Genomic DNA, 26,339 nt, shown 5'->3' on the forward strand with positions numbered 1-26,339 from the left:
AAAAATTAAAACCTGATTGTTTTCAAACTAACCCCTCCTCTTCCATTTCTACAGGGCTTACACTCCAGTTCAGTGCCAAGACATGCCAAGGTATACATGCACTTTAGAAGTTTCATTAACATTAACATGCTTACGTGAACAGATACCCAGAATCACTTAGGTATAGCTACTTCATGTATGTGTGATGGATTGTGCGTGTTTGCACAGGTGGGCACTGTAAGTAACCCAACGTGAAGGGCAAACATATTGCAGGGCCACGTGGGATTCATGCACTGTGGGCACATCAGTAAGTGTGTTTGCACAGGTGGGCAGTGTAAGGAACCCAAAGTGAAGGACATGCTGCAGGGCCACGTGGGAATCGTGCACAGGTGGGCACACCAGTAAGCATATATGCACGGGTGTAAGGAACCCAACCTGAAGGGTAGACTGCAGGGCCATGTGAGAATCTAGCACTTGTGGGCACATCAGCAAGCGTGCTTGCACGGGTGTGCATTGTAAGGAACCCAACGTGAAGGGCATACTGCAGGGCCACGTGGGAATCTTGCACAAGTGGGCACATCAGTAAGCATGTATGCACGGGTGGGCAGTATAAGGAACCCAAAGTGAAGGGCATACTGCAGGGCCATGTGGGAATCGTAAACTGTGGGCACATTAGTACGGGTGGGCAGTGTGAGAAGTTTGCACTGCTGAGTAAAGTTCAAAGCATGCACTAGTAGACACTTTCAAACTGTCCCCAAGGGGTTTGTGAAAAACCAGTGCTGTTGGCATTGCTGGCACCTTGTGCAGGGGGGCGCTGAGGTAAACTGGCACCAGTGCCCCTTCTGAGGAAATGGCAGTGGCACACCGTAAAAGTTTTGGGATGTTTCCACAGCGCTCCTTAAGAACGCTTAGGTTTGTAGTGCATTAATATGGAAGGTTCGCTGGTAAATTCACCGTTTGGCATCGTTGTTTGCAGGATTTTTGCTGGGAAGGACACCCAAAACCCTACAAAAATAGAAGAGAAACCAGGCTCGCTCTCGTGGCTCGCACACATCGAGGTCGGGAGGCAGGTATTTATGCCCCGGCCGCCACTTTAAAAGTTCGGTCGTCCTTCCAGCTTGGCCTGGCGGCCACGGGTCTGGCACTTGCGCTAAAACAGACTGAGTTGAAGGTCCGGAGGTGGCAAGCACCTTCCTAAGGAAAGTATTGGGCCCAGCACTTTATTTCATCACTAGCTTACCCGTCGCGCGTTGCTGCGATCTCAGAAGAAAGGATATTTAAGGAAACTTATTATGATCACATTTAATTTACATTGTGTCATTTTTATTGAAACTTATTCATTTTAATATGGAAAACATTTTAAAGTGTTGTTTTAATTCTGTTTATTTATTTGTTTCCGTCTGGTGCGTACACAAATAAATCAGAAGGTTTTCCGACGCGTGCGCTGGCCACATTCAGTTGTCCATGTGAGAAGCACGGATTCTCCAAATCTAGTCCACACACTTGCAGCGATTGTCCTTGTGCTTTGTTGATGGTTATTGCAAAAGCGAGTCACACCAGAAACTGTAAACGTTCAGTATTGGAAAGATTATGAGGGCCCTGGGGGGGACGATATTTAACAATTTAAAAAAATAAAATAAAATTGCCAGAACCTTCACGGGAGTGTACTCAACAACTTTTAACATTTTTTTTTTCATTATTATAAATTTTTTTGCCAGAAACCTTCGCGGGAGTGTACTCACAACTTCCCAAAGTTTCAAGCCGATCGGATGAATGGTGTCGTAATGCATAAAGGACAAACAGACATACTTTCGTTTTTATAAATATAGATAAACAAATGAAACACTGGACTCTTCCATCATCAAAGAAGGAGCGGTCTCTGCATTCAGACTTCTGAACAAGTCTCTGCGGGAACCACGCGGTTCCTCATCTCTCAGCCTCACAAGGTTTGTGGTCCGGGCCTCAAACGCATTTTACGAGGAAGCATAGGCACGTGACAGGCCTGGATAGAACAGCTGCAGGGCGCTATGGCTGCAGAGACAGACAGTTAAAAGACATTTACACGAACCAACAACTTCACCTGATAGCAGTTACGTTTTATCGGGATGGGCAGGCCTGAAAGACTTTTATAATGGTAATTCGTTATACATATTCACACAGGTGACAGAAGCGAGCAGACGCGCTGGTTTGGTTCGCTCAGTTTATTAACAGTTCCAAAAGGAAGCACTTTGTACCGTTTGTTGCGCAGATCAACATACCCTTAAGGAAACACATTGAAAAGTATACAGCGTTCAGGGGCTACTTTATTGATATTGACAGTACACTGCGAATTGACCACTGTGTGTTGCAGGTTCAGTACATGCCTCTCTCTGTCACCCACCCTGCAGAGTCACCTGCATTCTGAACCGCCCCCATACATGTCGGCGCCAAGAACCTATCGCCCACCCCAGCCTGTGGTTTCCTTAACCACAAGCTGGGGTGCAGGCTACATGCAATCCCAGCACTTAGCTCGCGGGTCCACAGGTCTGCGTGGATCACTTTCCCTCAGCATTCTTCCCCTGCAAGTACCTAAAGAATACGGGTCTGATTCAGAGACTGGCAAACAAGTTACCACAGTGGGGGATTTGTATCCCGTCAGTCTGATTAGGAGCGTCTCATATCCCATAGAACATGTAATAAGGCGGATGTGAGGTCTGTCATGTTTGTGACTGAGCTCCTTCACGCCAAACTCTAACTCAGGCCCTAAACTCAATCTATGGCAATGCTTTTTCTTGTGGCTGCTCAACTTGCACATTCCTCAACTTCACCCGGGTGCCACACTGGTCCCTCAAAAGCTTCAATCGCTCCTCCTTGCTTGTATGCGACACCAGGGTGTTGGACATGCCTACATGTAACTGAATACAGGCGGCACCCCGGTGCACGGATCGAAGTTCCCATTCCTTTTTATCCAAATCCTTGCAAACACATAAAAGAGACGAACATCACTTGAATAAAAAGCCATAGAGCAAAAGCTAATTTAAAAACGTATTAATTCGTGAAAGTCCACTACACAGAACAGAAAGGCAGGCGGACAGGTACACAGAGTATCCACTAGAAAGAGCATTATAGAATAATGTTGATGCCAATGTTATGTAGCACGAAGTGTCTCTATTTCCTCCTCTTCATGACCAGCAACAAACTTCTTTGAGACATTAGAAGGCTTGAAGAACCCAACCTGTTGGTAGAGAATCTTCACTTTCACTGGCTTTATGCCTCTGTTAGAAAAGGAATGCTAAAGTGTTTTAATATAGCCTTATAGCCCGCCGTAGAGGGCTAAACCGGCTATTAAAGGCCCTCTCCAGTGTTGAAGGCCCCGAGCCGAAGCGAGGGCCTTTAACAAGGGAGAGGTACTTTAATAGCGGTATATCCCATCTACGAAGGGTTATAAGGCTATTAGAACATTCTGTCACTAGAGAACGGAATGTTCTGACAAAAAAAACAAAGCCTTTTGGAAGCGTGAGGGGATTGGAATCCCCTCAGGCTCCCTGAAGCCTTTGTTCACAGCCAGAGCTGTGAACAAAGAAACATTGGAATGTTGGAGCTCCAGGCTTATACCAGCCATTATAAGCCCAGAGCACTCCATTGTTTTTTCAATGGAGCTCCCAACATTCCAATGTTCTAATATCCAATAAATCTATGTGCTCGTCTCTAGGCATCTGCCTAACCTATTAGTAAACCGTCTCTGCAGTGACCAAGTACATTATCGACAGTTGATTCAATTATTGTGAGGTCGCCATACTTTTCAAGTCAGCTATGATAAGACCAGTACTGAAAAAAGGCTTCTTTGAATCCGGATGACCCGGCAAATTTTCTACCAATATCTGCATCAATACTGGACAAAATGTTTTGAAAAGACCATTATTTCTCAACATTTCAAATATTTGTTCGAGAAAATAATATGCTGGAAAATACTCAAACAGGCTTAAGGCGGGTTTTTGCACTTGAATCTGTGATTATTTCAGTTATTGACGAACTCAGGATGATTACTGACCAAGGAGGTTGAGGAATAGTTATACTCCTGGACCTCACCACTGCATTGAACTCCATACATCATAACATATTACTCAAACATCTAGAAAGCCTAGCTATTAAAAAAATACATCTACAGTGGGTTAAACTGTGTATATAAATTCAGACACAGCAAGTCCAACTTGGAGTTTTCTCCTGTGCCTCTTTGTTGTGGAGTCCCAAAGGGATCTGCCCTGTCCTCCCCACTATTCAAACTCCATATCCAGCATTTGGAAATGCTCTTAAAACAATTCAATGTCGTTACCAATCTCTATGCAAATGACATAAAATGAATCATCAACCTGAAACATGACCCTAGTAATCTTCTGTCTAGCCTAGCAGCAACGCTGGAAATAATCAGTATATGGATGAATAGAAAGTAGTTCAAATTAAATCCATTCACGACAGAAATATTCCAGAGTCATAATAAGGTGAATCTCTGGGAAATCACAATATGGTCTCCTTCTGTGGTTAAATGTCCCAAGCCTGTATCTAAGGTTAAGGATCTAGACTTCGTGGATAAAGAACGAAACCCAGAGAATTAAACACTTGTCACCAACAGCTGTACCTATTAGATTCATACCATAAGAAGAAAATTTCCTTTCTTCAATTTCATCCACAGAATAATGATAGCCAATGCCACAGTACAGTTCTATTTGGAAAACGAAAATTAAATGCACGAGGACGAACAGATAGGGATTAGAGCAATTCCCTGCTTCCTGAAACAAGATGGAAACACTTCCTCTTACTGGAGGCAGTGCTGGGCCAAGGCTTATCGACAGAGGGTCTGTAAGGATTTGTACAACGTTCACGATATACAGCCTTTTTGGATGTGACCCTGGAGATTGTTTAGTATACAACATTTAGACTGGTCATCTGTGGATATATATAGATGACCAGCAGAGACCTTACAGAGGATTAACTTGCAGTACTTGGACGCATTTTTTATTTAACTTTCGTTTGGGATGGAATTATCACCAAAAGAGAAGCATAACAAATAAAAGATTGAGCCTTGAAAAAGTTGCAGGAGAGTGTGCCCACCAGGTGACGAAACACGTGTTGGCTAAGTATTCCTCAGAATAAAAAAAGAAATAAAGAAAGAGAAATTAACCCCTTGGCTGAGGCGGTAATTCCTTCGCAGCGCTCGGGGGCAGGGGGGCCGCGCGTCGCCCTCCATGCTCGTGACGGAACCACTCCGTCACAAGCCTCGGGTGCACTGTGCTTGTGACGGAGTGGTTCCGTCACGGCCCCGCCCACTCAATAGAACGCGCCGTGCAGGCGCGAAATCACTGCAGTGCAGGCGCGGCCGGGCAGTGACGGAACCCACTCAGTCGCCAGCACAGCGTGTCCGTGGCTGGTGACGGAGTGGTTCCGTCACCAGCATGGATGTGGTTAAAGAAGATTTATTGATTGTTTACTTTGCTTTTAATATACATGTGAACTTTAATTATAGCGTGTGTTGGGGACTGTGTTTTTGTGATTGTGTAGTTGACCTAGGCCACTTCCAAGGGAGAAAGGTGGTTCCTTCCTACCTTTCAGCACCGCTGGCAATACTGGGACTAGGCTTATCAGCTTGTGGATACTCCCATGGACGCCAATCACCTATAGAAATACTACCAACTCAACAAAACCTTGGAATACCAAATCCAAGTGTCAATAGGTTAGAAACAAATCGAAACACAAACTTGAAATTTCCTCACCCGGAAAAATATATATATATCTATATATCTATATATATATATATATATATATATATATATATATCTATATATATATATATATATATATATATATATATATCTATATATATATATCTATATATATATATCTATATATATATATCTATATATATATATATATATATCAATCCCTGCTGCCTCTCGCCCGGAGCCCAGTACTGGAAACCGCTGCGCAGGAAGAAGAGAGGAGACCTCAGGTGCAGTGAGCAATACTTCTTTATTATTCCCTCGAGGAAGCGGCACACCACAGCATGACGTTTCGGCCTACACAGAGGCCTTGATCACATGACGCACGCTGGGGAAGAGGCAATTTTTAAAGTGCTAGTGCTCAGTGAAAATACATTCTGATAGGTAGGTAAAGGCCACGTGTTGCGCTACATAATAGACATGGACAAAAGATTTGGAGCAACAAACATCATGGGATAATCCCTGAATTAGCGCCTTATTGCAAAAAATCCACTCGATAATTTTAAAGTGCAAATGCAATTATAAATATGTAAACAAAGCACGATAAAGATCACTGGATGAATCCAATGCTGGATGATGTAAAATCAATACCATTGTGCAAAGTGCAATTTGTGTCATGAGAATCATACTCTATATATACACTATATACAATACACTAATTGTACAAATTCATGTATAACAACGAATTTCTGAACGAATATATAAAAATATAGATTCACAAATAACATATTATAAATATATAAATGTATATGTTAAAACCATGACTGTACAAGTATATTGACAATAAATATATATATGAACACAACACCATTAATACTGGATGAGATCTGTAGTGAGCATGAAAAATATCACTATATATATATATATACACACACCGTGGCTGTTCGTCTGGATGGAATAACACACAGCCTACCTGCACCAGCGCGGACCTACCGTTCTGCCTCACTCCTCCACACCACCCGCCCAGGCTGGACGATACAGTGCCTTCTGGGAGCTGTAGTTTACTCATTGACACTGAACTACTGTGGGTGTGACGACATCATTAGGGGGAGGAGCAGCGTGTGCTGGGAAGCATTTTTAACAGGTGGACTATTAGGGGTGCTCAGTGCTGGGCGCTGAAGAAGGCTGACTACACCGAAATGCATTCGCCCGCTGCCACTGCCTAAAGATGAAATAAAGCGAGCTGGCTTCTCTGTAAACCCCTTCGGCCTCTGAGTCCTTCTTTCTGCAAGAGGGACTGTGTATGTGTATATATATATATATATATATATATACATTTGAGGTGAGCAAATGTAGAGCGTCGTTGGTGTTGAGGGTGCTCTATACAGGAGCTGTATTCCACCTAAACTTGGAAACTACCCAGAGTTCTCTCCTTCTTTTTTGCATAATGTATGCGTCACTCTATGCCTGCAAGGGTATTGTTTTGACTTATACTGGGTGCTCCCTTGTGTCTGGACGAAGCTAAACTTCTCTAAAGAGCTGTAATGACAGCGAAACACGTGTCAGGAGTTGCTTTTATTCATTTCAGGTTGGCTTGGATGGTATTTTACCAATTCAAAGCTGTAATATTGCGCCTGGAGTGATGAATGGCTTTTGTCATTTTACATCTCGGCGTAGATAGCACTGTGATAATCCTATGCTTAAAAACTTTTATAGAAAAGCAGACATTTGAGGTGAGCAAATGTAGAGTGTCGCTGGAGTTGAGGGTGCTCTATACAGGAGCTGCCTTCCACCTAAACTTGGGAACTACCCAGAGTTCTCTCCTTTTTTTGTGTATATATATATATATATATATATATATATATATATATATATATATATATATATATATCCGCCGAAGAAGAACAGACCACTTAGATACGGCAAGATGTTTTCTTCTTTATTGCCAAGTAACACAAATTACACGTTTCGGGCGTGAAAGCCCTTGACACCGACACCACGTAACCTAGGAAGGTGTGATATATATATAAACCTAGGAAGGTTTGATATATATGTAGGTCCAAGGAGCAGAACTGTGGAATAAAAGTCGAATTGCAATACGCAGAGAATCTTCCCTAGTAAAATATATGAAAGCACTGAAAACCTGGCTATTCTCAACCTGAGCGTTTATGCCAATTTCCCACGCCTCCTGTATTTTCAGGTCTCGACCTGGCAAAAGCAGCGCATGCGCTGCTCTCGTCATACGAGGGCTTCTTGGAATCAATACGATTCCAGAAGTCGTTTCGTGGCTCAGCCTCCATTCTTGATTAGTGTTTGTCGTTTTGCGTCATAGATTAGGAAAAACACAGTGTAAGGATTGCACCGGAGGCAATCATTACACTAAGGGTTGCCACACTGTCCTCTTTTGGCCAGGCCGACCAGGATTTGATCTTTTACTTGTGGCGGGATATAGTGTCTCTCAATTTGCGGCTAAGCACTTTTTTTCGTATTTCGCATTTGCCTTCAACAATGGCTGACGCGCATTTTATTTCTCTGCTCTCTGCTTGTTTATTTTTGCTGGCATTGTGCTTGTAAATATAAACGAGCGAGGCGTTTCTTGTTTGCGCTACGCTTTGAGATTTTGAAAGCATGGTCAGGAAGTTCTGACTCTCAACCTTCGCTATGTTCTGTGCCATTCACCACAGGAAGATTCTTTTCTATATATTTTTAGGGTGTTTGGAGCGCTAATCGTCATTTAGGCTCTTCAAATCGTGTACTGCCTTGTCACTCATTCGAGGCATGTTTAACTCATTAATTAAAAAAATTACACGGTCATGCACAAGAAAGGAAGAAATGTTATCAAAACTGGCTCTGTCTGTTTGTGAATTTAACTGTCAAAGGAAGAAAAACAAAAACTCAGATTAGGGGGGGGTCTAGACAGGGTGGCAGGGATGTTTTAGTGTAGCCTATTGAATTTTGTCAGGGCATGCTCTGGGGATAGACCAACAATATGTACGCCGAAGGAAGGTTTTTCTTTTTTATACTCCTCTATTGTGAAATCACCAATGCATTTCCACTGCTATCTGATGTGTATTTTGATGGAGCTGTTATGTTTCAATAAAAAGAATTACAAATTTTTTTTTAAAAACAAGCATTAAAAATGCAATAGGTCTCGCCTTTCATTAGGTTAAAGCCATTTGCTTTGCTATATAATACCATGAGCAAAGCAAATGGCTTTAACTTAATCAAAGGCGAGACCTATTGCATTTTCAATGCTTGCTTTTACAGCTGTTGGAGAATCCACTGAGAGTGTAATTTGCGCCTAGCAAGTAACCTCAAATAAAGACTTCAATAACATTACATCTGCCACAATTCATTAAACCTATTACCTGGTTTATTTAAACATTTTCAAGAAAAGCAAAAGGTTTACCTTGGTGCCTTGGGCTGGGAAAGCTTCTTCAAAGTCCGCCAATATCTGTTGTCCCAACTCTGTCTGTGCCGCCTTCACTCTGTCATTTAAGAAAAGTTGATACTTGTTTACCTCATATCAGACGCATTATTGTTCACACCATAGTGTTCTTAAAATCCAAATTCAAGAGACTCAGAGATTATATTGTTCGATAATTTTCTTTTCAGTACTTTATTTTTATTCTCTCTAAAGAGAGACATGAACAATCAACTGTTTTTACATTACCGCAGAGCATCAAAACCTGAATCCGATGTAACTGGCAATACTACACCCGGGCTCTCTCCCGCAAGGGGCTGCAATTCCTTAAGCAAACGTTCGGATATTTACATACAGAGCAAGCAACTGCACGGCAGATCCGTCCTTAGTCAAGGGCAGCCGGGGTATCCACGTGAGAAAGGGGCACAGTGGGGGTAGAGGGCAGTGGTGAGTGGGGTGAAGGACTGCACGAGTTATCAGTCACTTGTTAATGTTTTGCCTAATTATGTGATAGATGTGAGCATCGGCATATCATATCATCTGCATATCATAGCCAAAGGCCCTCCAAAAGCCTTAGTGGAAAACACAAATGCACTTAATAAAAGCGACACTGTGTTTCTAGATCTCACCTTCTAGACAGCTTTTAGCTTTTATAGGCAATAGGCTCTTGTGGATTTTACCAGAAACCTACAGCGGTCTTAGAGACCGTCCACTGCTCTGCATTGGTTGGCTTTATTGTCACTCTTGTTTCTGTGCTTCTTATTTGACGCCTTTCCACCCTATTCTTGCTTGTGCTTTTCCCTTGGAGCACAGCATATTTATCATATTTTTGATTGGCTGACTTGAATCCTTCCAATGCTTACCTTTAGGGCATTATTTTTTTCTCGGTCATTCAGCTCTCTATGAGAGTGCGTATAGTGTTTTGCTCTTTCCCTCACGTGATGCTCCTGGCTCATTGCCTTACCCTGTGAGTTCTATGTTGCTTCTAAATCATTCAAGCATTTGTGTAAAAAACAAAAAGCACAGCAACAGGTATATATTTTGCCAGGGTATGTCTAGCTGGGACGCTATTGGAGACCAGATCTCAGTAAACAGTATTAGAGGCGAATGTGGGATGCACTAGTAACAAACATGTCCACAGTATTGCTATATTCAGATCGATGCTACACAACCGTGAGTTATATAATATACATCCAGCAGAGGCAACTGCAACAGTATGTAACATGAAATGTGGATGTCTGCTTTGATAATGAAACATTAATTAAAACAGATTTAAACAAACAAACAAAAAAAGGTATATTTTGCCCGAGTATGTCCAAAGAGCAGACTTTCCGGGTTTCCTTTGCTTTACATCCCGAATCCACATATTGCACAAAAGCTCCGGTTGTGGCACACAAAGGCGTTTATGGTGCTGGGGGATGGGCAGCCTGCTGCAGTCACTCAGCTGTTGTTTGAGACAGAATGTGTAAGTAACATGACTGGAAGGCTCTTATACTGGAGGCTATTAATCTGCTCCCTGTGCTACTGCAGAGACCAAATGAATGGAACATTTTCAGTCCCGAGTCGTGTAGAATATAAATTAGTCCTTTAAACTTCTTTCTCTTTTGAAATTCTGTTCAGAGTAAAACATGTTTGAACGAGAACCTTGCCATTTATAAAGATTGTAAATATTGAATTCAGTGTACAACTTTAGATTTCTTATGCTAAGCAATTGATTTTCCTCTAGTATTTTGAATTTTATTCTTTAACCTTTTTAAACAATGCTTTACACACAAAACCAATGGTGTGCCACTCTCACGGTGAGAGTATTGGCTTTGCCAATACTTGTCCTTTTAAACTTACAAAGTTGTCAACTCCTTTCACTACAAGATGTCCACTGACTTTGACCTGCAGAAAGACCCCAGTCATTTATACTGAGCACATTTATTTATACCATGAAAAACAAGCTGCATAGCTGTATCAAACATTCACTAGACAACCCACCTTTGCACAGAGGTGCTTTCCGAGTAGGTCATGCAAACATAAGACAAACAAAAGTGTGCATACATTTTAAGTTGTTCCTTATTGAGTATGTCTAATTTAGTGACAAAAAGGTGAAAGGAATAAAATACATGCATGTCAAAAGGTAGTGACAATCTTTACTGGAATATTTAGGCATTAAGATCTCTCTTTGATCTATGAAATAGCACATTTTCAGCCTGTGGATAGACCTCTGTAGTAACAGAATTATAATCAATTGGTTTGCCTCCTTCCTGCACAACTGCACACAAAGGATCAAAGTTAATCATGCCCTCGCTTCCAGTACCCCTCTCTTGATTGGAGTTCCCCAAGGCTCTTTGCTCTCGTCCACTCTCTTCAACCTCTTTATGAAGCCTCTTGCGGTCATTCTGAACTGAGCAAACATTCAATACCACAAGTATGTGGATGAGATGCAATTTTACTCACGAGAGGACATAAAAACATTAAATGCTGCACTTGCCCAAACTCAACAATGGTTAGCTCAGAACCATCTCCTACTAAATACTCTCAAAACAGAATTTCTTTTGATCGCCCCACCTAATCATTCAGCTCCTACCCTTGACTGGATTAAACACCTAACTGCTCTGAACTGCACACCTCTCTTTGTAGACTCTGACAAACCTTTAGGTATCATCTTGGATAAACACTTAAACATGCAAGCACACATCAGTGCTACTACTAGGAGTGCTAATTTCCAACTCAACACACTGAAGAAAATCAAACCTCCCCCCCCCCCCCCCCCCATCCCCCCTGAAGATCTCAGGCCAGCGATTCAATCCCTGATCATCCCTAGATTGGAATATGAGCTGGTATCCCTCGCTGAACTTCCCAAAGCTAGCTTGGCCCCACTAAGAGCTACCTTGAACGCTTCGGCTAGACTTTTAACAGGCTCGAAAAAATATGATCACATTTCCCCCAGCCTTCTACAACTAAATTGGTAATCAATTGAAGCTAGAATCCGACTCAAGTTATCTTGTCTGACTCATAGAGCCATACACTACAATACCCTGTACTACCTAACAAATAAGCTTGAGCTATTGGGCTCCAGCCGGAACCTCAGAAGTACGTCCACCCTTCTCTTGAAACCTCCACGATTCAAAAAGAAAAGATCTTACAACGGTCTTGCTCTGAGAATCTGGAACTCCTTGCCATACGAGATCAGATCCAATCCTTCCAATATTTCCTTAAAAAAACTGGTCAAATGACTACTAATGAATGAATGTTAACGCCCTATTCCTGGGATCATGCTCTTGTCTTGTGTTTATAACCTAAATCTTGAAGTATTTCACTGATGACTTATTATATGTATTTACCTTTTTTCTTGTTCATGTCCTCGGTGGCTCCTTAACTGCATTAACTGATGATCTTGCTCTTGTTTTTTGTTGTTAAAATTCCTTTATTCACATTGCACCTCTTGGTTCTTTCTATTGTTTGATGTTTTACTCTTTTACTCTACATGCTCTATCATTGATACCCCCAACTCTAACTTTGAATGTTTTTCCTTAGCTTCACTACTTTCATTATGTTTGTACACTTGTTGGTGCCAAATTTGTACAGCACTCTGATACCCGTGTGGGTTTTGTTTGAGCTTTATAAAACTTTTCAAATATGCATTACACAATTTAATTCATACCATTGACAAAATCATAGCTCCATACTATTTATAGAAGCAGCCATGGAAGGATAAAGCTCTTAATGGACCCACCAAGTATTGGACAGCGGGGCTTTGTGGTTTGACCCATTTATCAGAAGAAGGGCCTTACCTTTTTGAACTATCTGGCTGCAGAACTTTACAATAGTTTACCATTTCTTTAGGATGTGGTGGCAAATCTTTACAAATCTAGGAAAGCTCTAGCATTCACATTAGAAGTTTATTAATTAAAACCTATTTTCTTCATTTGCACTCCAGTGGTAAAATGACAATAGTGCCCAAATAACAAAAACATCAACAAAGCAGTTAAATAGTTATAACACTAGTTTATTCCATATAGTTGGTCGACAGTACAACACAGGTAAATGCATTGTATGCCTTTGCCATGCATTTGTTAACTCGCATGTTTTACTGCGAATATACATTTACAATGCATGCCAATACCACGCATTGTATTTAGATTTAAAAACAATATATTTGTGGTGGCAGATCCCCACCCCTCTCAACTTAGCTTAAATGTATGATATTTGCATGCGTTGTAAATGCATATTCGTGGTAAAAACATGCATGCTAACAAATGCGTGATAAATGCACAACGAGGTAAAAACTTTAATGTAAAGGCTGTATCCCTTCCACATAAGCAGGTTTTCTAAGCCATTTTCCTATGCATCATTTGGACGATTGTCTGTTGGACTAACACACTGTTTAATTTGCAAATAAAATATAGGTGCAATGGCTAAAAATATTTCTCAAGCGCCTGCTCCCAACCGCCAGGATTGCTGAAGGGAGAGAAGGCAAACATGAGGATGACATGCCTTTGCAGTAACGGGATTCAAAAGCATTATTTATTACATTGGCTGGAGGAACCTTTCTATTTTTGTCAGTGCCTGCTTTAAGATAAAAATTAACATATTTTACTAACTTGGCTTAAGGAATAATTAGAAAGTCTATGATCACAGGATTTTAAGTATTAAAAAGTAAAAGCATGGTATTGTATTGGGATTTCCATGTCCCTTACCAGGCATAAATCAATTTTAAGAGTGTTAAATGTAAATATTACTTTATGGCTCTGACAAGGATAAATCAATTTCTTGAGTGTTACATTTAAATATTACTTTATGGCTCTGACAAGGTCATGATGTGCTCTGATTTCCATTGGCTTCGTAAATGCCCTTCGGGGGGTATGACTGAAAAAGTGTTGGTCATAGGGTTACCAATTGGGGGCGGTTTTGGATGGATGTTGTGTTTGAGGCTAGGCATAGGTTTTGCAGAGTGTGAGAAAAAGATTCAGCAATGAATGTAGGTACTTACTATATCTTGATATTATATATACAAATATGGTAAAGACTATGTTGATTCTGCCTCTACAATGCATACTGAGCTGAGTGTAGTTGTAAGAAAAATTGGATCCCATCAATCGATTTAAAGACTATCCAGCGGGACCGAGATTTAACCCACTAGGACAATGATTAGGGTAACAAGGCATTTTGAACCAAATGTCAATGATATTCAATATGCTCATTGACGCATAAAGTCATACTGGGAAAAAGCCAAGGTTTTAGCTTGCCTGAATTCTAGCTGGCACGGATCATCTTTATTTTCTTTGGTAAAGTGATTCAAAATTTGTAGCTTGCGCCGGGAAGGATTTTACATCTATACTGTTTCTTTTGAAAGGAGGCAAGGTTAGAAGAGGTACCAACCTCGATCTACGGTTCCTTTGTTTTCTGTAGAGTTTGAATTTGAAACAAATCGGTCCAGTGCTATGGCCTGTCCGTGAGCAATTCAAGGAGCTTTGAAAGCTTTTCGAGCTTTGTGGGCAGGGGTGATGAGGACACATCTGTTCTCGCCAAGAACCTTTGTGGCTGCAGAATTCTGAATGAGTTGACGTTTGAAGAGTAGGTGATTTTGTGAACCCAATGTAGAATCCATTTGCATAGTGTAGGCTTGATAGCAGAAATTATTTTGATGCTTTGAGTCTGAACATCTTATATTTTGGGCAGTTGGGGCGTGCTAAGCTGTTACCAACTACATGCCCTTCCCTAAATAAGGAAACAATTTTTGCATCAAAGTTTGCTTTTTTTTCTAAGACAGCTCTAACAAGAACACATGTGGTGAAGACTGCATTAGGTTTTTACTGCATCGCTTAGCAACTTTTCTCAACAATCATATTTGGAGAAAATCAAGCAACTCAAGCTTTAGAAAGCCAAGTGACAGCTCAGGACAGACAAAACTTCTTCGAAGGAGTTCAAGTCTGCCTCCATAGAGTTCCAAATCGGAGGTCCTGCAATGAAGATCTTCTGGTTGAATCTGGCCACAACGAGCACAAAGAGCAGACCTGCATTACAGAATCTCAAGTTTCTTGTTGAGTTATAGTTCTTCAACAGGAGATATTCTGAGATGGTTTGCACCTTGGCTTTGAAGTCAATAAAGCGGATTTAAAATCTAATTCCCTACACAGCCGAAAGCCAATGCACTTTTAGCCAATGCACTTTTATAGTGGCTGGAGTGATGTATGAAGACACTCTAAATCATTATCGGACTGGAGTTTCTGTATCTCTTTCTCTGGTTCTTCAGGGTAGACCACATATCAGTAGTTCTGAGGCTCTCATCAGTTTGATCTGATAGGTAGGGTAGGCTTTGGTGTAAGAACCCTGCCACAATGGTGCCCTTTGGAAGTTTGATTATAATAAAAAGTAATTAATCTTCTGGATTTGCCTTTATCCAAGTTGTCTTTCAGAATATAGGTAAATGTGGTGCGCCTTTAGTGCCATTAAATTCCAAAGTTGGTACTAACTATTGCCTATGTTTATGAAGAGTGAATCAATAACTGATGTCTTGCGCACACACACATGCATTAGATTTGCATTCACTCAACAGCTCAAGCTTAAGAATCAGAGGATTGGGCTGCTATGCGGATTTGTCATTTTTTGGAGTCGTTTATACACTGTTGCTCTCCATACATGTTTATACACTGTTGCTCTCCATACATGTTTATACACTGTTGCGCTCCATACATTCTATTTACTTCTGATCAACCATTATACCATGGCAAAATCTATGCTTGTTCAGATATGTTGCCGAAATTGATCATGATTTTATTTGGCCATATTAGGTTTTAATTCACTAGTAAAATGACTTATTTAGCCATACTTCCCACTGATCCCTTCAGTACAGGATACACACCATACCTGGCCATGTAAAATGGGAAAAACACCCTGCAGTAGAATTGATGCAGCACAGATTCCCATGCTAGTTCATCTCATTGGCCTTTTAAACTGTGCTCCACATACCATAATTCTGTCTTCTCTGCAAAGAAGACCCCTGCTATGGACAAGTACTAGAAGCAGTCAATAGGCCCTGTGACCTCAACCACGGTCACAGAGACCAGGACCACTATTTGCAAATCCATTGTCCCAAAATTACTGCAACTCTCTAGGATCATTTCTTCATTGAAAACATATAAATAGTCAAACCCAATATTTCCCTCCAACTTCCCAATTCACACACACTGGACATCAGCAAAGGTAGAAAAAAATCTGTCACAGACTTCCAGCTTCTCTGTAGTGCACTGTGTCCAAAACACAACACTACTTCAAGTCCAGGCAAAAATGTACGATGATCCCTGCGAAGCTTATACTGCATCAAAGTATTCTGAAACCCTAGCCCCTGGCCTGCCAGGGTTCATAAACAACGCGGATTCCTAGACCTCAACAGTATTCGACACAGTGAACCACGCTAGCTGCACTCAGTACCCTTGTTACTGACAAATGCCTAAAATGGTCAAATCATTCATCACAGACCGCTCAACAGAATCGCAAATGTTTCATCCTTGCCCGGGGCCAGTGATTAGTGGGGTCCCTGGTAGATCATTCTTATAAACATACTCCTTAACATACAGGCTCTTTTAAAAGACACATTAAAATCTCACAAAGTCCTATTACACTCTTACAACAATGACACACACTAGAGAGTGCAAATCATAGGGCAAGAGGACCAACCTCATAAAATGCCTCTACTGGACTAAAATCAATGTAAACCTATACATGTAAAACAAACAAACTAAATGTCTACAAGACCAAAACCCTGGTGCCTGGACTACTTAGACCCTGTTGCAACATAAAAGAGGCAAGAAACCAATGTACCATTTGGAAGCTTGACCTTAGCCTACATTTCCCAAATCCTAATTCAACCAACTAAAGCTGCAAAAACTACCATCTTTCATCCTCGGTTAACACCACCCCTCAGTGACAGCGCTTGTGCTCTCTCACTAGACTCCCGCGATTCCTTTTACAGCAGACTGTTTTATTTCCAAATCAAGAGACTTCAATAGCCCCAGAAGCACTGCAGCAAACCTCGTTCATATGTCCCAAAACATTACCAAGTGCCAGAGAAAACCCCACTGGCTAAGTCAATGGCAGTGTAACCTCCAAAATGCTGTACCTCCCCTTAAGATGCCTGGAATAGTCTGCACCAACATATGTATTAAATTAAATCGGGAGGTAAAGCCCCTCTAGATCCTTCCCTTAATTGACCTCAACTTCCTCAAAGTGTGAAAATGCTAGAAGGGGAAATACACACGCCTCTTAATTGCTGCCCCTGAAGAGGGAATAACCTCACTGCGAGCATGCACAGTTACTACAATTCCTTGCCTTCAGAAACCTCACCTCTTCCCTCACCATCTTCAGCTCTCACTTTCACAAGCACCTAGAAGCAATTAAGTTAAGTCAGTGTCCCCTAAATAAAAATTGTACATAACAAATATGGATGCCACAGAATGTTGCACACTAGTGTTGAGGTTTTTGCAGTCTCGGTTTTTGGCGTGTACTTGCTCAAGTTCGCGATTAGTCCGTGTATTACTGGTGCCTAGACATGTCATCGCTAAGGAAGTCTGCCTCAACAGCACACATTACTGCAGTATTGTATTGCATTGTAATTGCATTTGTAGAGCGCTTAATAGCCCTGACGAGGCGTCGAAGCACTTTTTCAGCGAGGATTTAGTGTTGAATTAGTATAGTGAGACATGCAAGTACATTTTAAGAGGTGGATAGGTTAGTCAGTTATTTGGACTCGGAAGGATAGTAGAAGGATAGAAGAGGAAAGAAGGTTTGCATTTATATAGATGCTTCAAAAGCAATAACAGGCAGGGTGTAGACAGGATAATGTGTGGTAAAGCTTGGCTTAATTACTTTGGTTTTCTCACATCATGCGAGAACTACAACGAAAATTAGATTGTATTTAGTCACAAGAGAGAAAAACGCAAGATGTTAATAATTTTAGAATAAACAACAATGTCCCACCCAGGCAATATCATTTCCCGTCCTCTTGGAAAAACCGCTCATGTTCTGGACACTGCGCGGCTGGTCCTCAGTGTTTCCGGTCTTGTGAATGCGGCAATTGCAGAGCTGCAGAGCTTGCAACTATCGTTAAAAAGAAAACGCCGTAGCAAATAAGGAGCTTTAAACACATCGTACAAGAAACTGCCGATGACAAAGTGATATTTCTGGTGGCTGTCTCGTTAAGCTTTTGTATTTATTTTCCAACAGCGGTCACCCTGAAAAAGGAGCCCTGTCTCCTGGGAGAAAAAAGCAGACGTTTTGCTTTTCCGAAAAGCCCTCAAGGCTTGTTTTTTTTCTCCATTTTATTAACTTCAGTAAAAGATCAGATTACAGTAAATCCCTAGAAACCGCAATTTCTTCTTTTTTGCTACAGCTACCAGAAATATTAGGACAGCTACTGGCTGCCAGAGGAGATGAAAAGGGCTGAGGTGGCCTATTTTTTCCTGTGGTTTAGTTGTTATGTCTCATTCCAAATACTTTCCAGGCCTTTTCCACAGCTAATAGCCTCCATGCCCCAGACAAGGGTAAGTTATCTGCCACAAATGTGTGATCTCTCTCCAAACGCAATGTGAAACAGACCCACAACAACATCAAGAACTGTTCTAAACAGCCGTCCCTGATACTGCTAAGGTAGGGTTGAGTGGACCTTTGAAGCCAGCAGGGTAGCCAACAGAGCCCGCCTGAACAGCGCTTAAAAAAGGCCTCGTCAGTACGAGGGCTAAACTACAAACTATGCACCACCCTTATCACCCTAGCATTCCTGTGTTGTGTTCCCTTTGACTTTGTCCGAGCCTTGTCCACTGATCAAAACCATACATGGCAAGCTAATATCGTCTTGACATGCTCTACCTTAACTGCAATACCAATAGTTCATGCAAAAACGTACCAGCACCGGCTCCTCCGCTAAGGTGGAGAAGCGTCGCCCCTCAGGAAAAATAAAATAATAATAGCACAATCCTATCATTTTTTTTCCAGCACTTACCAAGTTTGGTTTTAGGTGCAGGGCGGGGCTGGGCTGTCAGCCAGCAGGGAGAGGAGTAGTGGGCTTTTTCTAAGTGCGGATGACTGTTTGGTCGGCCATCTTGGGCCGACCAAACAGTCATGCACACTTAGCATGTTCTCCACCCAGCTGTATCAAGGATGGGTGGAGAACACGCACGGCCGCTCACTACCTGTCTGAGCGCTGAACCATGGCGCTCAGACCAACCACAATGCTGCTGCAATGCTGGTGATAGCAGTGTCATGATTATGCAATGCTGGTGATAGCAGTGTCATGATTATGCAATGCTGGTGATAGCAGTGTCATGATTATCTAGGAGAGTCTAGGAGCCTGTGTGCTTCTGTGGGACCGTGCGTAGCAGACCGAAGAACATAGAAAGGACAGAGGCGGTGGCTGGCAGGTATGTGCAATTGTCTTTTATTTTTTTAAACCACGCCCCTACTGCCCCAAAGCAGCGGGCACTGAAACGTACAGTGACTGAGGTCAAACCCTCAGGAGATTGCATGTACGGAGACAAGGAAACAATCTTTACAGTAACTCCAAAGGGAAGAGCATGCAGAAAATGTGGGCTAATTCCACCTTAATGTAGTTAGGATTGCAGTTCATACTTACTCTGGGTTGCCAACACTATATACTGTAGCTTCCGAAACCAGTTACCTACTCTCAACGATAAGCAACACCCTGATCATCTGGAATCCCACGACACGGAGGGATACTCTGGAGTGGGCTTTGTACAGACATCTCTGCCTTCGCAATACTGATTATAAAATACAATCTGAAAAGAAAGGTGGTGAGGTATTACCAGCGCATAGCCCAAGTCGCATATGATATTTAGAAAAATTATTTTGAAGTGACATCAAGGGAACCAAAGACAGCTACCACCCACCGCTGTCAAAAGACAACAATTACAAAATAATTATTGTCACAATAGAACAAACATGTAGGATTCCCTGAGCACAAAAGTACATATATCTGTGAATATTTACAGATATCTGTTCAAAAAATCAGTGTCCATATCTGTTCATACAAGGTATGAAAAGTCCTTATTTTTATTTTCACAGTCCATAAATGTTCGTGAAGACTTGTCGATACAGCAGTACAATCTTGATACAGAACACAACAGCCACAACGCCAACACGTGTTTCGTTAAGGGACATTTACCCAATGACTTCTTCAGGGCCTAGAATATGTTCTCACTCATGGTATCATGTAACCAGGCTCATATCAAGGACATTAGTCATATAATTCTCTCATTTATTAAGTCTTTCAACTGTCCAAATAGTCACTGTCTTCCTTAGTACGTAAGTATTGGTAAATAATACCAGGCAATATCAGCCTGCGTTCTGTGGAACCGTCATAGATATCTCGGGTTCCCCGCACCAACCATGCATCCAATCCTGCCTGGTTTTATTTACCAATACTTACGTACTAAGGAAGACCGTGACTATTTGGACAGTTGAAAGACTTAATAAATGAGAGAATTATATGACTAATGTCCTGCAAATGGGTGCAACACAAGCGTCGGTGATAGAGAGGTTGTCTGTCCTGATTCCTGTCCTGAAGCCTTTTTTCGCCAGATCTTTCCTGAGGGACCCTTACCAATTCCTAGGCCTGGGAGTTGGTTTTCAGACCATTATAGGTAATTATAAATATATCTGTGTATGCGCTTATGTACTTTTCTCTCTATCCTCTCCCTTTCATTCAGTGTCATTGCAAAGTATAAATGAATACATTTTAATTGATTATTTGAAATCTTCCTTCCTGTGAGAAACGGAGTTTGTTCTGTACTGTGTAAGTGGTTCACATGAATTAATCTGAGATAAAATTTAAAATACATCCAGACTCTGATCATTTCCAAGGTGTAAGTATATTTGAAAACTTATGTCATTTCACCATCAACTAATTCAACTAATGGTCCATTGACCAGAGGAAAGAACTATTTGATCAGTGAAAGATTAGTTAGGGACTAGAAATAACTAATCTAGAGAACTACAAAAACATGACCATAGCGGTTATTGCCAGTGTGCTGTGAATGAATTTATGGGCTCAGGTGAGTAGGTAGTGTTAGATTACCTGTTGCTGGTAACCCGCTGGATCAAGTGGAACACACCTGGACTGTCCATGGTCCTGCTTTTTATTTGTGTAGGGAATGGTGCCCTTTGCTACTACACTGCATATGACGGCCATCCATGAAGCATGTAATTTAGTGGGGGAATCACAGTGTTTCATTCTAATAGACGTTTCCTGCTGGTTGTAAAGGATTTGAAGGTTGATATGGCCACAAGTGTCATTTCACTACGTGACTGTGAGAACACAGCTGGGTTGAGCACAAAATGGTCGAAGGTCAAAACAGGATTTATGCCTAATGGTTCCACCAGGTGAAAGTTCGAAAGACTGCACAACTGGATGTTTAAAATAAAAACATCAGAGGAACTCCTCGCAGTGCTATCAATAGAAGCCAAACATTTATTTGATTCCATACATTGATTATACCTCCTTCAGGTACCAAAGAGATTGAGGTTTGGGACAAAGTTTCATAGATGGATGGATGGCGCTTCTATATCAGGATATGACAGCGGCGGTCAGGTTAAATGGGGTAGTGTACTCCTCATTCCCTCTTGAAAAATGAACAAGACATATGTGCCTGCTGTACACAATGCCCTTGTTCATTGAGCTACTGGCTTGCTGGATTAGGTCACGTAATTACATTGAAGGATTTGATTTAGAAGCAGAAGTATTGGGGAAGAAACTGCATGCGGATGAAGTGCTCTTGTACGTAGCGACCCTTAACAGACATATTCCAGGAAGATTCTCATTATCTCGTGAGTATGGAAGCCAGGACGTGTAGAAAAAAACTAGGGAAAGTGATTCACATATAAAGTTGGTAACTAGGGATACAGAGGAGGAATTACCTCAGGACATAAGAATTGCTAACAAGGTATTTAAATATTTAGGAATCAAAATAACACCTCAACCAGATTTCTTTTTAGAAAGGAGCATTGAAAGGTTACTAACAGAGTTTCAAAGAGATGCAGGTAGGTGTGCATCCTTCCAGTAATGATAACGGGGCTGGCAGCAATTTTTAAGATGAGCCCCCTTTTAAAACTTATTTTAGCGATGCAGAATACCTCGTTCCTAATACCAGAAAAGAGTTTCTACAGATTTGACAGTGAACTGCGGATGCTGATTTGGGAAGTGACTGTGTGGCACTACATACAATGGTGAGCTAGCTTATTATCGGGTATCCCAACTGCAGTCATTACTGGACGTATGTCCCTAGGAACGACCCCTCTGTAAGACTGGAGTATTTATTATTTATTTATTTTTTATTTTTTGCATTTGTAATGCGCGCAGATACCCACAAAGGGTTTTCCGGCGCCAGGACTAAGAATCCAACAGCACAGAAAGCAAAACGGCCAGAGTCCACAATTATTTATTGAAGAGCCAGGTTTTAACGCTTTTCTTAAAGCTGGCAAAGTTTTCCTCCTTTCGTAAAGCTGGGGGAAGGGAGTTCCAGAGGACTGGTCCCAGATAGGAAAAGGATCTCCCTCCCATTCTGGCCCGATTAAATCTGGGTACCACAAAATTTGCTGCATTTGAAGAACGGAGATTACGTGCAGGAGAATAGGGCCTAACTAATTTTTCCAAATACTTTGGTGCGGTTCCTGCCTTTATTTTAAACATATAGCTCAGGGCTTTGAACCGAACCCGGTTCTCCACCCTGAGCCAATGCAGGTCCTTAAGGTGCTTAGAAATCCTCGCTGTCCTGGGGATTTTACACAGCAACCTGTCTGCGGAGTTCTGGACAAGCTGAAGCCGCCTGATCACGGCTAAGTTGGAACCCAGGTAAAGGATGTTACCGTAGTCAAGCCGTGATGTAATAAGGGCATTGACTACGGTCTTCTGGGTATCAACAGGCAACATCCAGATAATTTTCCGCAGCCATTTGAGGATAGTAAAGCAAGTACCAGCCACTTTGTTGACCTGCTGTTTCATCGATAGTGTGTCATCGATGTGCACCCCTAAGTTTCTGACATGGGTAGCTGGAATAGGAGAAACGCCCAGGGATGGCGGCCAGTGAGTATCCTGCCAAAGGTCTCTGTTTTTACCTAAGAGTAGGATCTCCGTCTTCTCCCCATTGAGCTTCAGCTGGTTTGTTGACATCCAGCTGAAGACTTCATGAAGACCTAGTTTCAGCACAGAGGGGGATGAAGGATCCGAATTGGTGAGAGAAAAGATAATCTGCGAATCATCCGCATAGGTCATTAGTTCTAGACCAACTCGCTCCGCTAGATCGGCGAGAGGGCGGAGATACAGATTAAAAAATAGCGGACTCAAGATTGAGCCCTGAGGCACGCCGTGGGGCGAAAAAAAAGGTGTCTGACTGGGCCTGTGAAGACGAGATCTGAAACGTCCGGTTGCACAAATAAGATTCAATCCAATCCAGCGCTGCCCCTCCGACACCATTCTCACTCAGTCTGGTAAGCAGTCTGTCGTGTGAGATGGTGTCGAAGGCTGCACTTAGATCGAGCAGGACAAGTGCAACCGTTTGCCCATCGTCCAAGAGCCCCCTGATCTTCTCGGCGACTCCCAGGAGGGCGGACTCGGTGGAATGACCAGCCCTGAAACCTGACTGGGAGAAGTGGAGCAGGTTGTTATTCTCCGCAAATGTGGTAAGTACACCGTGAATGTGTTTCTCCAAAATTTTAGAGAAAGCAGGCAGCAGGGAGATGGGGCGATAATTGGCCAACACCTCAGGATCAGCAGAAGGCTTCTTCAGCAAAGGGCTGACCATGGCGTGCTTCCAGGACGCTGGAACTTTTGCCAGATGAATAGAGGTATTTAATGTCTCAGAAATGACCTTCAGAGCAGAGTCATCCAGTTGCCTCAGAATGCTAATAGGGAGAGGGTCACAAGGAGAGCCTGACTTAATAGAGATAGCTAAGGATTTCAAGGTTTCCAAAGTAATAGGTGGCCAAGAGTCAAGCCGGCATCCTACTGACCTAACTGGAGGCGGAGCTTCTCTGCCGTCCCTCAAAGGAGGGTTGATATTGGCAATAATGGTCTCAATCTTTTCCACAAAATAAGTGGCAAGGTCTTGACATTTTTGGGTGGTAAGGGGGCATACAGCAGCCATAGAATTTGCACCAGCTAGTTCTTTGACTGTATTAAAAAGAGTCTGTGCTTTATTAGCGGCAGTGTTAATGGTCTCTGTTACATAGCAGGCTTTGGCTCTCGTACAAGCCGAGTGATAAAGGTTTCTGGCCTTACGGTAAATCTCTTTTTTTAGAGGGTCGTAATGTTTGCGCCATTTCCGTTCAAGTGCCTTACACTTAGTTTTTTCTAATTTAAGGTCCTCAGTGTACCAGGGAGCCGGTAGGCGATGTACATTCCCTCTACACCTGGCAATAGGTAGACAAGTGTCAATTGCCCTCTCCAACCATGTATGGGTTTCCAACGCATTTTTATCCATATCACAACCCAAGACAGGGGGGGATTTCTTCAGTACGTTCTGCAGCTCGGTCAGGTCCAGTCTTTTCCAATTTCTCATGTGGATCGGAGGCCGGGTGGAGCATAGCTGCGTGGGTTCCCTAAGGGTAATACTAAAGAGAGTTAAGAAATGGTCAGAACAACAAATGGGGTCGGTTTTAAGCCATTTTAACTCCTGTGTGTTTGATATAATGGGGTCCAACAAATGTCCTGCTTTGTGAGTAGGGCCCTCATTTCACAGTGTCATATTCAGAGCAGTAAAATCCTCCAGGAGGTTCATAGCTAAACTATTTGTATACTCAATCGCAGTGTCAACCTGGGTACACTATAGTTACAGGGGAAAGAGGTAAAATAAGCTTTCCATCCTGAAGACCCGGGTTGTCTCGGAGAAACTGATAGCCTTTTTGGGGTAGAAGGGCAAATCCACCATTGACACAGCATTATTGGAGAGGAACTTGCTGAAAGAAGTGTGTAAAATGCTTAAATTCACACCGTGGGATCTGACTGGAGTTATTAAAATTAGAGACATGGTGGAAGAGGCTAATATTATAACCTTTATACGCCTACAGGAAAAATACAATATATCGCATACACAGGCTTATAAATACACATAGCTCAGACATGCTCTGCAAGCTGAGGCAATTGACTGACTAGACCTATCTGACTACACCACGTTAGGGAATTGGATTCTGCTGGGAGAAATAGGAGGAGAGGATGTGACCTCCCTAATCAACTATATGCCAGACAGTTTGACGACTCCCTGACAAAAATGGGATAGGGACATGTACGCAATGAGAGATATTGACTCGAAAGCCACCTTGAAGCACCCTGGAGAAGTGGCTATCAAGGCAAGGCAACCTTGATCCAGATTAAGCATTACCAAAGGGCCTAATAGGAAACAAGTGCTCTACAAAATTGGGCAGGGCCAAATGCCTAACTGTGTTAGAAAAGTGGAAGGGGAGAGGAAACTTTTTTGCATGCAATCTGGAGATTCAGAAGACTTTAAGAATGCTGTGAAGCTATATTGGGAGAACTGGGACCAATACTGAATGTAAAATCCTCATCAAACCTCAATTGATGAACTTGGGTATTCCAGGAACGTGAGTGGAGTGGTGTGGCTCGCTGGTTAGAGGCGGCAGACCCGGAAGCAGGAGTCGGCTCGGGACCAGGGTTCAATTTCCGAAGCGGCAGGGTCGTGGACCAGGGTCAGCGGACTCGATAATTCTCGCCTCGGTGCCTACTCTAACCAGGGGTCCCAATCGGCAACTCTGGGCATTAGCTTGCCTAATCTCCACAACGGCCCCATCAACGCCGGGGATCCCTGGCTCCACCTTGGGGACTCCCAGTAGGGACCATCCCACAGGGAAAGCCAGGACGGGTTCCCCAGCGGTATACCGCGCCAGGATACTCCGGTAGTAGTTGTGCGCGTTACAAAAATAGCATATAACATAACATAAGTGATATAGATCTTCTGAGAGGGGGAAAATCTATTTTGTATGTTGGGTCTAGCTGTTGCCAGAGAGACAATGGGGATCCCCGCGAATGCTGACTAGAAGTGTGCGGCTGGTGGGAATGCACGGTTGAAGGGAGGTCAATAAAGTGGCATATGAGAGCAGAGGTTAAAAAAATGAAACGAGCTGGGGGAGATGGAAATTTCTCTATGATCTTAGAATCAACGACACACATAATGCAATCCAAAGCAGGAAGATGTATGGACAAAAGAATGACTGATGGGGGATAATGATCT

The 26,339-nt window shown here is 42.3% G+C and overlaps 1 protein-coding gene across 1 annotated transcript in view; it reads right to left on the reverse strand.

Annotated features, from left to right (window-relative positions):
* VPS53 (VPS53 subunit of GARP complex) overlaps positions 1-26,339 on the reverse strand; it is a 947,455-nt gene that overhangs the window by 505,588 nt on the left and 415,528 nt on the right. Inside the window, exon 8 of the mRNA XM_086954994.1 lies at positions 9,082-9,160. Within this exon, the coding sequence (XP_086811120.1) occupies positions 9,082-9,160 (79 nt within the window). The remainder of the gene's footprint in view (positions 1-9,081; positions 9,161-26,339) is intronic.

This window comes from Lissotriton vulgaris, chromosome 2_1, assembly GCF_964263255.1.
Source record: "Lissotriton vulgaris chromosome 2_1, aLisVul1.2, whole genome shotgun sequence".
NCBI classification, from domain to species: domain Eukaryota; kingdom Metazoa; phylum Chordata; class Amphibia; order Caudata; family Salamandridae; genus Lissotriton; species Lissotriton vulgaris.